Source organism: Ictalurus furcatus, chromosome 7, assembly GCF_023375685.1.
Source record: "Ictalurus furcatus strain D&B chromosome 7, Billie_1.0, whole genome shotgun sequence".
In the NCBI taxonomy this organism is placed as follows: domain Eukaryota; kingdom Metazoa; phylum Chordata; class Actinopteri; order Siluriformes; family Ictaluridae; genus Ictalurus; species Ictalurus furcatus.
Window position 1 is genome coordinate 17,599,727 of NC_071261.1, and position 16,308 is coordinate 17,616,034.

Sequence of the window (16,308 nt, forward strand, 5' to 3'; positions counted from 1 at the left end):
CTCTCCTCCTCTCCTCTCCTCTCCTCTCCTCTCCTCTGTCTTTACGGAGGATGTGAAGAAACAGAGTCTCTACTTGTAGTTCACAGCAGAGTGTTCTGTGTCCAGAGCTGTGCTCACACACACACATGACATGACTCAGTCAGCACCATGAACTTGGAGGGTTTGGAGATGATCGCTGTGCTGGTGGTAGTTGTTCTCTTTGTAAAGGTTCTGGAACAGTTTGGACTTTTAGAGGCAAGCTATGATGGTAAGCAAAAAAGTGGCAAAGATTCTGTGTTTTGTAATGTGGTTAGTATTCACACTTACAGTAGAAGAAGGTGGTTAGTTCTTTACTAGCTTCTTGTTTGTTTGTTTTTATATATATCAGTAAATGCTTCTGGCATCATTTTTTTTTAATGAATGACAGGGTGTGTGCTGTAACTAATAACACACATGTCCAATATCCACTTGTTAGATAATTATTAAAATGTATTGCATAGTTTTGTAACCATGTGATCAAGTGGTGGAATGTCCAAAACTGGAAAAGAAGTATTTCTATGTTTCAAAACTATGTACTTGTTGCATCATAGTATTTTTATTAGTGTAAAATTTTGGTTAGTTGTTAATAATAATAATAATAATAATAATAATAATAATAAGGCTAAATGAGAACTGTTTCCTTATTATTGCTAAATAACTGTCAACAACTTTGCATAATTCCACGGCTAATACACATATTGAAATGTTCTCTGAAAAGATCTCTTGTGCTGTAGATTAGTATTGTTTATCAGCTTTACTCTATTATAAAAATGAGTTTAAAATGACCATATGCTGTTGGGCATAAGCTTCTCTGCTTTTTTATATTGAGCACAAGCTGTTTTGTGGGAAAAGATGCTGGAATCACAGCGAGGAAGTTCTTATTTTGAATGTGTGAATCGCTCGTTCTGCAACCACATGGCTACCTGTTATGTATAACCTGTTATGAGGAACAGTCTGAGACAACATGCTGCTTAAAAACAGGACTTGTTGGGTTTGTTAATGCTGTGGGGGGATTTCTATATTTGGAGGTTATATACTGTAGGGCAAACACGCCTCTCTGTTATATATGTCACCTACAGGTGGTTAGGCTCAGTGTCTTTATGGTAGATCTATAAATAATGGAAATAATGAAATAATTTTAAAATTAACATTAAAATAAAATCACAAAAAAGAATTAAACACTAAATGGATCATTTACATCCTGGCCACATCTGAAAGCCTGCAACAAAAATCTGTTTGCCTCCAGCATTTCCTCACACAAGACAAGAATGTTTATTCCAGTCACGACCCAGCCTAAAGTCCCAGATTTATCATGTTCAATACTAACAGGATTAGACAGTCTTAACAACAGCAATAATTAATAACATAATTTATTTAGTACTTTTTACATTTTTTTTGTCTAAATCTATGTATGTTGATTAAAGAAAATAAACTTTTAAAAACTACTTATGATAAAGCATAGTAATGAAACATTTTTCAATCATTAAAAACTTATAAATCAATGAAATTACTCAAAATCACAAGACGTAGGTCTATTTTTAATCAAAATGAATGATTTATGGATTACCAGAAGGTTAGGTTAAGTAAGTATATTTTTAATCTGGATTTAAAAACATCTATCTAGTCACTGTTCCTAATGTTTTCTGAAATACTATTCCAGAGTTTCAGGATGATATAATAAAAATCTTCCTCTAGCTAAGTTGCAGGTGGTTGGCCCTAATCACAGCAAGAGCTAAAGTTCTCAAACAAACAAGAGAGGCAAAAAGGGGCAATGTCCTGAGATGTTAAGTTGTATAAATACCATAATAGTAGTTAGAATATGAGCTGTGTAATGTAAGCCACTTACAAAAAGTCCTTTCAGATTCTACCTGGCCTTTCAGCTTCCACTGCTTTTATAGAGTCATATGAATCATTTCTAATTATTTCTAATTAAATTTAATATCTCATGTAGCAGTAGTTCTTTATCTATGGAATTGAGTTTTCAATATTATGTACATGCTGGTCTGGAGATCTATCTTAGGAGGGAGTGCTGTTTTATACAGATTACCTGAATCTATATGGTGTCTATTATACTGTTGAGCTGTATACAGTAAGAGTTAGAAATTTGTTTTGTATTTGATTGTTATACCATGGCAGTATGCGTAACAGTCAGAAAATGCAGCTATTTTACAAAGTTCACAATTCTTCATATAATTTGACTACTACCTGTGATGTTTGTTTTGAAAAACTCAGCAACAGAAGAAGAAAAAGCTTGGCTACTAAGAGGATTTCGGTACTGTATTTATATCAAGTATTAAGATCACATACCATTAAGATCACATAAGGACATATAGCATTAAGCAGTGCTCTAATATACTTTTTTGACAAATAGGTCACAATCTATGAAATATCTTCAGTACGAAATGATAAAGAGTAATTACATGAATTCAAATAACCATGCGCTTGTCTAATTAGCACATGGAAAGAAGCTGTAGTATCTTACATTGTGGAGTTTGATTTCTAACACTTATATATGATTGAATGTGAATTCTTTATAATAACTTTTGGAATCTCCTAAAGAGAAAGTTTGATTCTTGGTTGGTTCTTGTTTATTGTTGATAAGAATAGCCACTGTGTGGAAATGGCTATGTTCGCCCTGATCACTGCCTCTCTGGAGGAGTGACACTGAGTGACAGCAGTGTCACCAAAACACTGCTGATATGACAAGTGATGAAATGATGACAGAGATGGGCCTTTAAACAGGGCATTGACTTTCAGCTCAAATGGCTTCATAGAATATTTTTAGATAGTATGTTGGCTGTACAGATGACCAATTACTCTTTTTAACATAATCATGCTTTAAATGAGTCCAATTTTCAAATTACAAAAGCTGCATTTTTTTATTGAAGCCCACATCATTGAAGATGTCATTTCAACAAGCTGTAAGAGCAGATATTTGGCCCAGTAACAACAGTATCCACAGTGATGTGAACAATGCCCAAGTGACATACTGTTTATGAATAAGAATTACTAGCCAAATGTAGCAGCTGGTGGAGAAATTGCACACAAGAGTCACATATTTTATTAACTTGTCATCAGAGAATGTTTTATTTGATCAGTGACCTGTTGAGCTTCAGGCACAGTAAGGTTCTGGTTCTGGGTTCTGGTCTTTATAATTGTTTAAATAAATAGTGTTACTATAAACTGCATCATTTATTCTTTTTATTCTCATAATTTATTTAAGATATTCTTCTTTCCATTGGAAAATTTTGTAATTTTGTATTTGTAAAAAAGTTTGTAATTAAGCCATAAAACCATAATCACAAGCCCTTTGCAAAAACTTTAATCACACATGCAATATTGGTCAGAACAAAATTGCACAGATATTTTCCCCAAACCTTTCAGCCTTGCTTAGTCGTAAATCTTTTTTTTTTTGGGTGAATCAAGTTCAACTGGTAAAAACCAACAGATTTTATAACCATAATATATTATTAACCAAGCCTTTGAATTTTGAAAACATTCAGAGCAATTCAGTCACAGAATCATTTTTGTCATTTGGTCTAGGAGGCATGTTATGTGAACTTAACATGATAAGACGCTCCAAAAAAAAAATAGAGAGTCATGAGAAGTGTTGGTTTGTGTGTGAATCAGTGTGAAACCAAAAAGAAGATCACACAGTCACCATTCAGTCTCCTGTTGGGCTACCGCTTGGTCATCCGCTGTCCATTCACGTATTGTGTATGCCAAAGAAACACAATTGACACTTCTCCAGAGCTGCATACTGCAGATTTTCCATACACACTCTAGGTGGGGTCCAGGCCATCCTATCCAGTTCAAATAACTATCAATGACTGAAAATGGGAGAAGCTTTGTATACAGCAGGCACAATTAAGTAAATACTAGAGGAACAATACATACAGTATCTGTATATTTGGTAAATGGTCTGCACTTATATAGCGCTTTTTTCCAAAGCACTTTACACTGTGTCTCATTCTACCATTCACACACACTAACACACCAATGGTAGCAGAGCTGCCATGCAAGGCGCCTGAGCCACAGCTGCCCTGTTGGAACTTTATAAATAAATATTAAAAAATAGGTACTTTCCAATCAGGATCATTGTCATGTTGTAGACAAACAAAAAATGATTGATGTTTTTAATTTATACAGTAGTTCTGGCCTATGGCCACTGAGTGGTGTTATATCCATAGATGTACTCATTGCAAACAATTATCTGGTGGAGATAGTGTTTGATACTGTATAGTCATATATAGTACTGACTATACAGTGCATATAATTTTACTGTGTGTTCATTATAGATCCATTATATAAAAGTAGCAAAATTGTCATAATATGGAGGACTCTACTAGTATTTATACAAAAAGAAAAGAAAACTAAACCGATGGCTATCCTGTATTAACAGTAGGAAACTCAAAAACACTGTAGTAAAAAAAAAATTAAGCTGCTATATACAGTACACAGTGTACATGCAGGTGTTTGAAAAAAAAGGTTTATCACAAAGTACAAAAATATAATTAAGTTGCTGTGTCTTGCAAGTCCATTAGATGGTGCTATAGTAGAATGTATTTTTTGTTATAATCCTTGGGGCTGGTTTTACTTGTTACACAGACCAAATGAAAACTGAATAGTTTAATACAGATAAATCAGCATACAATATAATATTTTTTTTATTGATTTTTGTTTGTTTGTTTGGTTGGTTGGTTTGTGGAAACCTATGTCCTGGCTGCGACAAGATGACAATGACCAAAATAATAATTATGCCCATTCAAGTTAAGTAATTATAACCAACAATAAATGATCCACAAGAAAATTCATATATCATTATAATGGTCTTACACATCAAAAAAAAAAAAAAAAAAAAAAAGCAAATCATTTTCATACATTATGTTCATTTTGTGGGATTTATATTTGAGAACAAGCTGCACACTTTCATGTTTTATTTGTTCCATGGCTGATTTGCATATGTCATCTATAAGCATGCACTTTGAGGCATAAGCTGAATTTACTGTGTAGGCAGCTAATCATGTTATACAATTTATTACCATTTTAACAGGTATAATATTAGGTGGAACGACAGGCTTTTGCCTGTGTTATTAAGTTTTGCTAGAGTAGGCAGTCTTTTTTGTACTTTTTTTATCCATCTTCTTGTCCCAGTGAGCCTCTGCATTCTGCAGATATCATTTGCTCATCCATATAGGATGTAGCTCCACTATAATTTCTTTAATGCTGTTTGTAAAGACCTTCTTAATGGAAAAATCATACTGTTTATGCATGGTATTAATAACATACTTTTTTTCCCCTCACTGTGAAAAAGAAAATAAATAAGCTCTGTACAGCATTATGAAATAAGTAAGGAATGCATCATACTGGGACATACTGTTATCAGAAAATAATCAAAGACGTGGTGGTGTGATGCCGATGGATGTGAATTTAAGTTACGGATACCACTACAGAGTTGAGTATTTTCCTATAACTGCTCATCCTAAAATGTTTTATTTCTCTTATACACAGCAATTCCCCATTTATAAAAAATGTTCATTAATTTAATAATGACATGTTGTTTATTTATATTTCATGTTGTGGAACATCAGCAAAACAACTTCCTTTGATCACTTAGCTTAAAGCAGAGAGAACAGTTATTCCTTCACCATCCTCTCTTTTTTTCTCTCTCTTGAAATGAATAAGACATGTTACCAAGAACCTGGAAAGTCTTTGCCATGTCTGAGCATGTTTACATATAGCTTTACTTCATGCTGTTGTAATGCACTGTCACTGGAGACTAATGTTAAATAAATAACTCCTGAACATATCAACAGTTAGACATTTATTTTTAAAAAACAAACAACAACAACAACAACACTCATGTGGAGCATATGCCATACAGTCCATGTGTAAGTTGCTACAATAGAAATGATTACATATTAAAGAAAGCAAATAAATATAACCTGAGATTTGGCCTTGCAACCATACTATTGACCAAGTTGTGCTGTTATAGAAAATGAATGAATTAATCAACAACTTCTGACCAATCAGAATTGAGCATTCAACAGCGCTTTGGTACTTCATCTTCTTTTGCACCTGTTTAATACCGCAAAGTCCAGACATATCAGATTTCATTAGGATCACATTTCATTAGACATATCCTATTTAGCAAAAATAATCAAAACCATAACATTGTCCAGTGGGATAGGATTTAAATAGAAATATGTTTAAGAGAGGTGTGATTCCTTAAGAATGTAAATCCCTGCTGTTCCAATATAGCTGCATTGCTAGATGAACTAATAACTCAGTTGCACCACATTAACCCGAAATGCAGTGTTTTCAGGTTGGTAATGATATTCTCGGCAAATAGACTGTCACCGTTTCTCTAAAAAGTAATCTAAACTTGTGCAGATGCTATAAAACTCATGAATGGAGCACTATATTAGGCCTTAGTGGAAAGCATGACTGCATTTAAGGAGTTTAGGGATACACAGCCTAGTAAACAGTTCTAAGGTTGTCTCCAATCTATTGACAGTGTGATTAAAGCCTAATAAGCTTACTCTGAGCAAAGTTTGGAAGTTCTAGAGCTCCCACAAACAAATCTACTCTATATCAGCCATTCAAATATTATGTAGGTCTCTGTGTTTACTGGTGTAACTCTTTACCAGTCATGAAGGTGGAGCATGTCATACTACAGTGTGTCGCAGAAGTCTCTATATATAGGGGAAATTAACACTTTTTAGTAAAATGTCTTCCAAAATTTCCATACTTAGTTTATTTTATATATTTTTTTCCAGCTCACCTTTAAGAATGCCATTGACAAACAGCATCATTCTGATGGCTGGATCGGGAAGCTGGAGACTTTTGAGACACCTGGTATAACTTATTATTGGATTAGGAACTTTTTACCTTTTGCAATAAGTCAATATTTTGCAATCTTTAGAAAATCCAGGGGACAGGCTGGTGTGTGTTTCTCATGTGGGTGGTCTACATGAGAAATCAACCTATGATAATGGAGTTATCTGTACTAGATCTGCATAATCACAAAAAATTACATTGGTTAAAAAAAATTAAAGAAAAAAGTGCAACTACCACCATAAATACAACACCTACTGTACACAAACTAGCTTCTTGCTTTACAAAAGTGGTGGACTACATTTATTCATCTTCAGTAGGGATGCCACAATTCTCAATATAACATTGAACCGTTTGGTACGACATCCACGATTCAATACTCGCTTGTGAATTGCATTTTTTTTTTTTCTTTTTCGGTTTTGTGTTTAAAACTTTTTCGGTTTTGTGCATTTTATTTCTCTCCGAATTGGCTCTGTTTGTGTGTGCCCGTGAGTCTATGCACTGAGATGAGGAAACGCCTCCCCGCAAATAAATATCCAATCACTATGTAAAAAATTTAGGGGGGACTTAACCATGCTTCAATGCTGGTGTCAGATTTCTCATTTTAACGTGGCGAGCGGTGAAATGTGGCTGCAGTACGAGGACGCACCACCGTCTTTCAAATTTGTGGTGTGGGGATATTTCGATTTTGTAGTTGAGTATAATGCTGAGGAAGAAAAAACGATAAAAAAAAATAACTGTGTGCAAGCATTGCTTTATGTGTCACCTACTCAAATGGAAACACTTCCAACATGACTGCACATCTGCAGTGCCATCACCCAGCGATATCACTATCTGAAAGCAGGATAGCAGAGCAGGTAATACAGTCATCCAAAAAGCAACAGTCCCTCTCTGATTCCTTCCAGAAAAGAAACCCAACTGGTCCAGAGAGACACAAAAATAATAAAGGCAGTGGGGGTCTTCATTGCCAAATGTTTGTAGCTGTTTTTGATGATTAGAGATGTGGGCTTTCGTTATCTTATGAAAGTGCTCGATCCGCGTTACAGACTACCGTCTCACACTTTTTCCAGCGCTGAGGTAATTCCCGACCTCTATGAAAAGACACGCGACAGTATCAAGGATTCAGGGATTTTTATTGACATTCCAACACGTACATCTGGAACGAAATTAAGTACCAAAGGCCTGATTAAAACCACTCATAAGTAATAACAGCTAACTCACTCATACATAAATAAACACAAATACCCAATCATACACACATATATATGCACTAGAATCTGAGAAATTAGCAGCATAGCAAAAGACATGAAAAAAATGTTAAGTTTATCAGTTCTGGTGTGTGGCAGAGTTTAATAGTCTGGAAAGAAGCTGTTTTTTAACCTGATCATCCTAGTTCTGATGCTGCGCAGCCTCCTGTCTGAGGGGAGAAGGACAAATAGTCTGTTGGCAGGGTGGGAGGAGTCCTTCATAATGCTGGAGGCCCTACTCCTGCATCTGCTGATGTATGTGTCACTGATTACCCGGAGACTGCATCCAATAATCTTCTCTGCCGACTTAACCACACGCTGCAGGGCCTTCCTATCTGCAACAGAGCAGTTCCCATACCATACTGTGTAACACATGAGGTGAGGATGCTCTCCACCACACACTTATAAAAAGACGTAAGGACTGTAGTTCCCAATCCAGCCCGTTTAAGCCTCCTCAGAAAGTACAGCCAATGGTGATCCTTTTTTACCAGGCTGCTGCAGTTTGTTTTCCAGTTGAGGTTGTCATTGATATGTACCCCCAGGTGACACCTAACCAACCAATAAAAAATAAAATAAAATAAAAACAACTTACTCTGGCACTTACACCTTACTCTGTGCACTTTGCTTCTTCTGGAACTCAATTAATGGATCTTGTATGGTAGCACTACTTGTATTGTTCTCTGCTTGATATATCGCTTTGCTTGTATTTTCTCATTTGTAAGTCACTTTGGGAAAAATGTGTCTGCTAAATGAATAAATGTAATGTAAATGTAAATGTATTTGAAGCTGGAGACAACTTCCACCTCAGCTCCCCCAATGCAGAGGGAGGGGGTTGGTTCCTGATGGCCTTTCTGAAGTCCACAATCACTTCCTTAGTTTTTTTCACATTGATGCAAAGACTGTTGTCCCTGCACCAGGCCATCAATTGTTCCACCTCTAATTTGTAAGCTGACTCGTTATTCTGTGAAATGAATCCCATCACAAGAGTATCATCTGCAAACTTGACAATGTGGTTACTCGAATGTCTGGCAAAGCAATCATATGTCAGCAGAGTGTAGATTAACAGGCTCAGGACACATCCCTGCGGCGAGCCAGTGTTGAGAACAGTGGGGGAAGAAATACTGTTATGGATCTTTACAGACTGTCTTCTATTGGTTAAAAAGTCCCCAATTGCACAGTGAAGAGCCTAGTCCAAGAGTCTCCAGTTTATGTATCAGTGTCTGTGGAATGATCGTATTAAAAACAGAACTAAAATCAAGAAAGAGCAGTCTCGCATAGGTGTCTTTGCCAGAAGTACATCCAATGAGACAGCATCTGCAGTGGACCTGTTCTTTCTGTATGCATACTGATTAGGGTCAATGCTGGCATAAACTTTCTCACTGGTTTGAGTCATGACCAACTGCTCAAAGTACTTCATCACTATCGGGGTGAGTGCTACTGGGCGATAGTCATTCAAGCATGACACTGTAGTGGTCTTAGGCACAGGGATGATAGTGGCAGATTTGAGGCATGATGGTAGAACTGCATTAGAAAGTGATATGTTAAAAATGTCAGTTAATATCTCTGATAGCTGATATGCACAGTCTTTCAGGACCCTACCTGGGATGTTATCTGGGCCTGCACCTTTCCGTAGCTTGACTCTCTGCAAGACCCTCCTAACATCTTCTGTGGTTACATTGGGTGGCTGCTCACTAGGTGGTATAGTGAGTCTACTGCTAGGAGTGGTGTTAGAGTCCTATAGCACGCATAAAAAGCGTTGAGAGCATCAGGAAGAGACGGATCGCTAGGGCATTCAGTGTCTCTTCTGTTGTAATCAGTGATGCTCTTAATGCCAGCCCACATGCTCTGGGGGTCATTTGTAGAAAAGTGACTCTGTATTTTAAGAGCATAATCAGCCTTGGCTCTTTTAATGCCGGTTCTCAAGTTTCTCCTTGCTACTTTAAGCACCTCAGTGTCACCATTCCTGAATGCTCCATCTCATGCTTTCAGAAGAGATCTGACTCCTGCAGTCATCCATGGTTTCTGGTTAGGGTGGATAGATACTGTTCTGGTAGAAGTAACATCGTCCACACACTGACTGATGTAACTGGTGAGAGCAGATCCACCTCTCCAGCATTTGTCGCTGCTTCCCTGAAGACATGCCAGTCAGTACTCTCAAAGAAATGTTGAAGCACAGAGGCAGCATTACTTGGCCACACTGTGATTGACTTTTGTATTGGTTTCATATTGGTATTGTAGACAAATTGGATAAAGCACAGAGCCTTGCTCTGACTACAGATAGTTGGGCCTCACGGGCAACAGAGAGTTACCTCACTGTGACTGTTCACTACATATCAAATTGGGAACTGAAGAGTGCAGTACTCCAAACCTGTCCCCTGTATGAAGGTCATAGAAGTGCTCATTTGGCAGAAGAGTTGACAAATGTAGTGAATGGAAGTTGGGGAGGCCAAACATCCATGTGGTGGAAAACAAATGAATGCAAGCTCCCCCATGTAGCAAAATCTGCACAATGACACCTCTGTGTCCCAGGAACCTCGGTTGCAATTGTGAGAACTTTCTCCACTGCCAGAGACATTGTAAGTGCAAACAGCACTCGCCTTGCTGCAGAGAATGTTGACAGGCTTATCAAAATACAACCTCAAAATACAGGAACAGATAGACCTAAATGATATTGCACTTTACATTCTGAATGAAGGCTACTGTACTGGAGTACTGATAAGTTTAATTGAGATGGTTAATTTATGTTTAGTGAAATACAGGTATGTTTAGCTGAAATGGTCAATTTTTGTTTACATACATGTTTATTTTTTTAAATTTAGGAATTCACGTGTTCTCCAGTTTGTATATGGGCTACCATCAGCTGTGAGCTGGCAGTGTTAATTTTTATATATATTTATATTATACAATTTTTTTTTTTTTTTTTTTTTTTTTGCTTTTAAGTAAAATAAAGAAAGAGTATTGCAATAAAAATATTTTTTTTCTCCTTAACCTCTTACTGTTCCTGTCACCTAAGCATAGAATAACAAAAAAACAAACTTAAGTGCCAAGCCATCCAAACCGAACTGAAAACCGTGGTTAAAAAACCAAGGTATGTACTGAAGCGTAGGCTAACTGTATTGTTACATCCCTAATCTTCAGTAACATATTTGTTTTGGTCAGAGTCACAGTGGATCTGACGCATATCTGGGGGACGTGTTTGACTATGTATTACTTATCGATCAACAAAATGCACAGCATTGTTACCTCTTTCAATTCAGACATAATGTAGTCAATGTGAACTAATGCTTTACATAACAGGACTATTTCTCCCAACTAAACTTTTTTTTTTTTTCATTGGTTTGGGAAAACATCATCTACTGATTAAATAATCATACCAACAGAACATACCAACTACACCATGAGGAAGTGCATGGTTGAATAGCTTCAGTTTGTGTAAAAGGTCAAAACTGTTCTCAGCATAATTGGAAGCAGAATTTCTCTCCAGGTGGGATACACAGTGGCAGCCAGGACAGACTTTATCATGCTTTCTCTGAAGTGCTAGCTCAAAAGATAGCCTAAAAATAACTTTTTACACATGCTTATTAGTATATATTAGATAGTATACTGTGTCCATTTTTAATATTTCTAAAGGAAGATTAAGTTCATAATATTGAAGCACTAGTGGAATCACAACTACTGAAATTACTACTCAAATCAAAGCAAAATTGAGACACTAAACATGTCTTGGCTGATGAACGTGGATGATAATTCTTATTAATTATGATATCCTTTTAAGGACATTTCAAATTGACAGTTTATCTCTTTCAGAGTTTCAGTTTCAGAGGTAATTTTTTTTATATATATATATTTTTAAATCTAATGGCTTCTTCCACCAATATAGAGTAGCATATGCCCTATGCCAACAGAACAAAATTGCATGAATCCCTACGTATGACTATTATACTGCATGACTATTACTGTATATGGGTGGCTGTGGTTCAGGTGGTAGAGCGGGTTGTCCACTAATCGTAGGGTTGGTGGTTCGATTCCCGGCCCACGTGACTCCACATGCCGAAGTGTCCTTGGGCAAGGCACTGAACCCCAGGTTGCTCCTGATGGCAAGTTAGTGCCTTGCATGGCAGCTCTGCTACCACTGGTGTGTGTGTGTGTGTGTGAACGGGTGAATGAGACACATTGTAAAGCGATTTGGAACCACTAAGGTTAAAAAAGTGCTATATAAGTGCAGACTATTTACCATTTATATGTCTGTTTATCTCACTTTAACATATTTGTTTAGTCTGAACATTGTGTCATTGAGCTAGCCCTTGTTTAAAGCCACTCCCTTTTTCATGAAATTCATTTGGCACAGTTTGAAGTGTTTTTGTTTGTTTGTTTGTTTGTTTTTTGTACAATATAGTAATAAAACCCACAACCCACCCCAGTGAAATTGAATTGGTCAAAGTGGACCTTCATCATTAAACTGGACAGTTCTAAAGAATTAGCTAAGTATATTGAATTGAACTTCCCACCACTACTCTACTCAAATGCACTGTGCTGGCTCTACAGTTATGTGAACTGCTTATGTGGTCCTGCATAGAACTGAGCACTCATCAATCCCAACATGATATGAGCATCTGCATTGAGCAAATGGGCACTGGAAAATAGTATAAACAATACAAAATATTACAATAAATTGAAGTAAGAAGTAAAACCAAAAAGATGGCCTCTGAGTCTTAAATACTGAGTCTTAAATTCACATGCTGGCAAAATACAAATGTGCAAATTTGAAAACAATTTAAGTATCGTTTATCAATTATTGTAATCTGCAGATAAACCAATCAGATTTTGAAACTGATCCAAACATGATTAAGCTCACAGCAAGGTCAAATGTCTGAAAAAGTTTTTCTTCAATAGTTTCTTTCCTGTTTGAAGTACTTTTAATTTTCAGGGTATTTGAGGCATGCAAATAAGTAACAAGAAGGAGTAGACTTGTTGGGGGTGGAGGCATCCTTATCAACACCATTAGCTTCAAGTTTGACTTCTTTAACCTTATTGCTCATTGAAGCAGTTATTTTTTATGACTAGCCTTTGTGATAGTATTAGCCATGCTGAGTGGTTCATGTTCTTGCAGCAGTTACATTGAATAATGTTTCAAGCTTGTAAAAACCCCTTTATCAGCTGCAGGCTGTTGAATGTTTCATCCTATTTTGTTGTAAGGGCGCCCCACTGCGTCTTTTTGCCTTTTAACTCCACTATTTTCATTAAGCTCTTGCCCAACAGAGATGATTTAGTTTTACACATAACTGTGCTGGGGTGCAATTCCTGTGCATTCATTTCCCACTCCAGACAAATTCATAACAGATTACTCCATTATGAAATACTTGTTCAAGGCCCTACTCAAAAAGTTAAGCTCCAGATCTCATAGGGTTGTTCTCAGATTTTTTTGATTGATGGGTGTAATGTAGCCTGAACATTGCTAATCATGGAGGCTTATTGTATTGCTGATGCCAGTAACCTTGCTTAGTGACACAGATACAAATGGTCACATGAGCATTTGTCTTGATCCAGCATGATTGATTTGTGTAGTGATGATTGAGTAAACACAGCTGTTATTTCTATATGAGTGTCCATGTGTGTGTGCCATTATGGTTGTTTAGTCTGTCTCATTTAAGCATCACACTGCTCAGTTGCTGCACATTGACTGGTCCTTGCAAGAATGCAGTGTGTTTGATTTTCTGAATATTTGCTCAAGCAACATTATATTTCGCAGTACATTTATTATCCCAAATGAGAAAACTAGTCAAATACTGCATGTGAAGATATTAATAGTGGAAAAACTCCAAATGATAAATGTTGAAAAGTTTTCCCTTTCTGAATGTGATATAACTATTCTCTAACTATGGAATAAAACATGACAGGGTGTGGTATTGTGGGTAAATAAGCAATGGCAGCCAAGCATGAGGTGGAGTTACCGTTACAGCTCCAGCTCCAAAGTTTTTTAATTCCTCTTATACCACAGCAAGTTGCCAATGATGACAATATTTAATTTATTAATGATCGTGACATCATACTTCTAACAGTTTATATTTGTGTTTAATGTTGTGGAACATCTGTGAGAAGAGTTAGTTTCTGTAATCACTTATGCTAAACAGTTGTTCTCTGTAGCCTAAACCTCTTGAGTAGTCTTTCTCCATTTTTCTTAACATATCATAACTCTCCAGAAGTCATAGACTTCCATCATCAAATCAGGTCTTGAGACTGAGTGGGTCAGTGCAAAACCATTTCAAACAATTTTTCTGTCCATGCCTTATGTTTTGGTTTTTGCATTTCATTTGAACATTTTTGTGTTACTGGGTCATTGAAAATAAATGGTAAAATAGAGGTAATTGTTCATATATATATATATATATATATATATATATATATATATATATATATATATATATATGGACACTGCAACTATACAGCCTTGTTCTTTTTTATGCGCCATGATTATATACACATCAGTGTATAAAACATCCAAACTAGTCTTATTATTATGATGTTATATTGGTTATAATATGATAATCAGAATATCGGAACCTTCTAGAATACTCTCTCTCTCTCTCTCTCTCTCTCTCTCTCTCTCTCTGTGTGTATGTGTGTGTGTGTGTGTGTGTGTGTGTGTGTGCAAGCCTTTTAATCATCTACATTTTATTTCTATCAAATATCTAGCCTACTCACACACACACACACAAGTGTCAGTTAATATGCCGTTTATCTCACTTACATGTTCACTGCATATGTTCCCATATTCAGAGAGATTTTGTCAGAAGGCTCAGCTTTCAATCAGAGATCTCCCCAGAGTCTGCCTGCTGCAAATCAGTTGAACCAAGACACATGGTTTCTGATTCAGGCTGCTGATTGTTAATCACATATTCAGCAGGTGTGATGGAGGTATTAGTGATGTCTGTGTGATTAGTTCCTCATACACAGCAGGCACAGATCTTGATATTCTACCTCTCTGAATCACAATCTAAAAGTCTCTGGTATTCTCCTCTATTTTAGCCACCGTTGTTCCACATCTCATTTATTCCACATCCCTGCTTTTTTGTGAAGAGCACAAAGAGTCTCTCTATCTATTTATCTTTCTGGAGCTGCTGTACCAGTGAGACAGATAAAGATAGATGCCAGAGGTATAAGACTCTGTCTCCTGATCCTGCTCTCCAGAACCAATACAATGGTGAATCTTTGGTTCATTCACTTCTCATCATCCTGCTGACACCAAAACATCAAGTGCATGTGCAGAGCTAAAAGAGTTGAATATGAACTAATATTATATCAATATTAATAACACTAATGTTTATTTCTAAGCACATCTGATCTATGTAATAGAATCGAATTCAATGTTATTTACAGTCCTCTCCAAAACTATTGGAACAACAAGGTCAGTAAATTGGTTTTTGCTGTAGAATGGAGACATTTGGTTTTGAGATCAAAAGATGAATATGAAGAGAGAGTTTAGAACCTCTTTATTATTATTTTAATTTTAATAATTAACCGCTTTTATTTCCTGTTATTTATATGTAAATGTGTTAAATGAAATAGAATTTAGCACACTTTGTATCCGACCACCCAATTTGTAGGCGAGCAAAAATATTGGAACATGTGCCTGACAGGTGTTTCTTGTTAGGTCAATTGTTTAAACAATAAATAGCTCTGAACATCTACTCTTGGTTTTAGCGTTCAGTTTCACCTGTGAAGACTGCATTTGTTGTTTAAAAGGAAAAAGTTTTAGATTGAGCAGCATTTCACCTCCCGAAGAGGAGACAGAAGGGAGAAACTCCACAATATTCACTTTACATAAACATGCAAATGTGGGTGTGTGTGTGTGTGTGTGTGTGTGTGTGGGATGCAACAAATTGTATATGCAGCTCTGGTCAGGGCAGCCACAGATCATAGACTATAATTACTCGCATTTCACACTTAGTGCTTTTATAAATATGACAGGCTAATTTTAATGTTTCCCAAATATTGGAGAACTTGTCCCATTTGCATATCATAACAGGTGTTACTGAGTGGCATGTAATTAGTCCCATAAGACTGCCCAACTGGTCTGCATACAGCTTAATGACCCTATTATAGATTCTCTTTCATGTCATGTAGCTGTCATCAGTATGATGAATGATGTTTTTGTGGCATGGCAGTTTCTCATTTTAGAACGGTACCATTTTAGAGCATGACACTA

At 36.4% G+C, this 16,308-nt stretch overlaps 1 protein-coding gene across 2 annotated transcripts in view; it reads left to right on the top strand.

Annotated features, from left to right (window-relative positions):
* Positions 1-16,308, top strand: part of kcnip4a (potassium voltage-gated channel interacting protein 4a) — a 79,534-nt gene that overhangs the window by 13,690 nt on the left and 49,536 nt on the right. Inside the window, exon 1 of one of the 2 annotated variants that reach the window (XM_053628995.1) lies at positions 60-247. The exons of the other annotated variant lie outside the window; for it this stretch is intronic. Within the exon in view, the coding sequence (XP_053484970.1) occupies positions 148-247 (100 nt within the window). The 5' untranslated portion in view covers positions 60-147. Of the gene's footprint in view, positions 1-59; positions 248-16,308 lie in introns of those variants that run through there. 2 annotated transcript variants of the gene reach the window in all.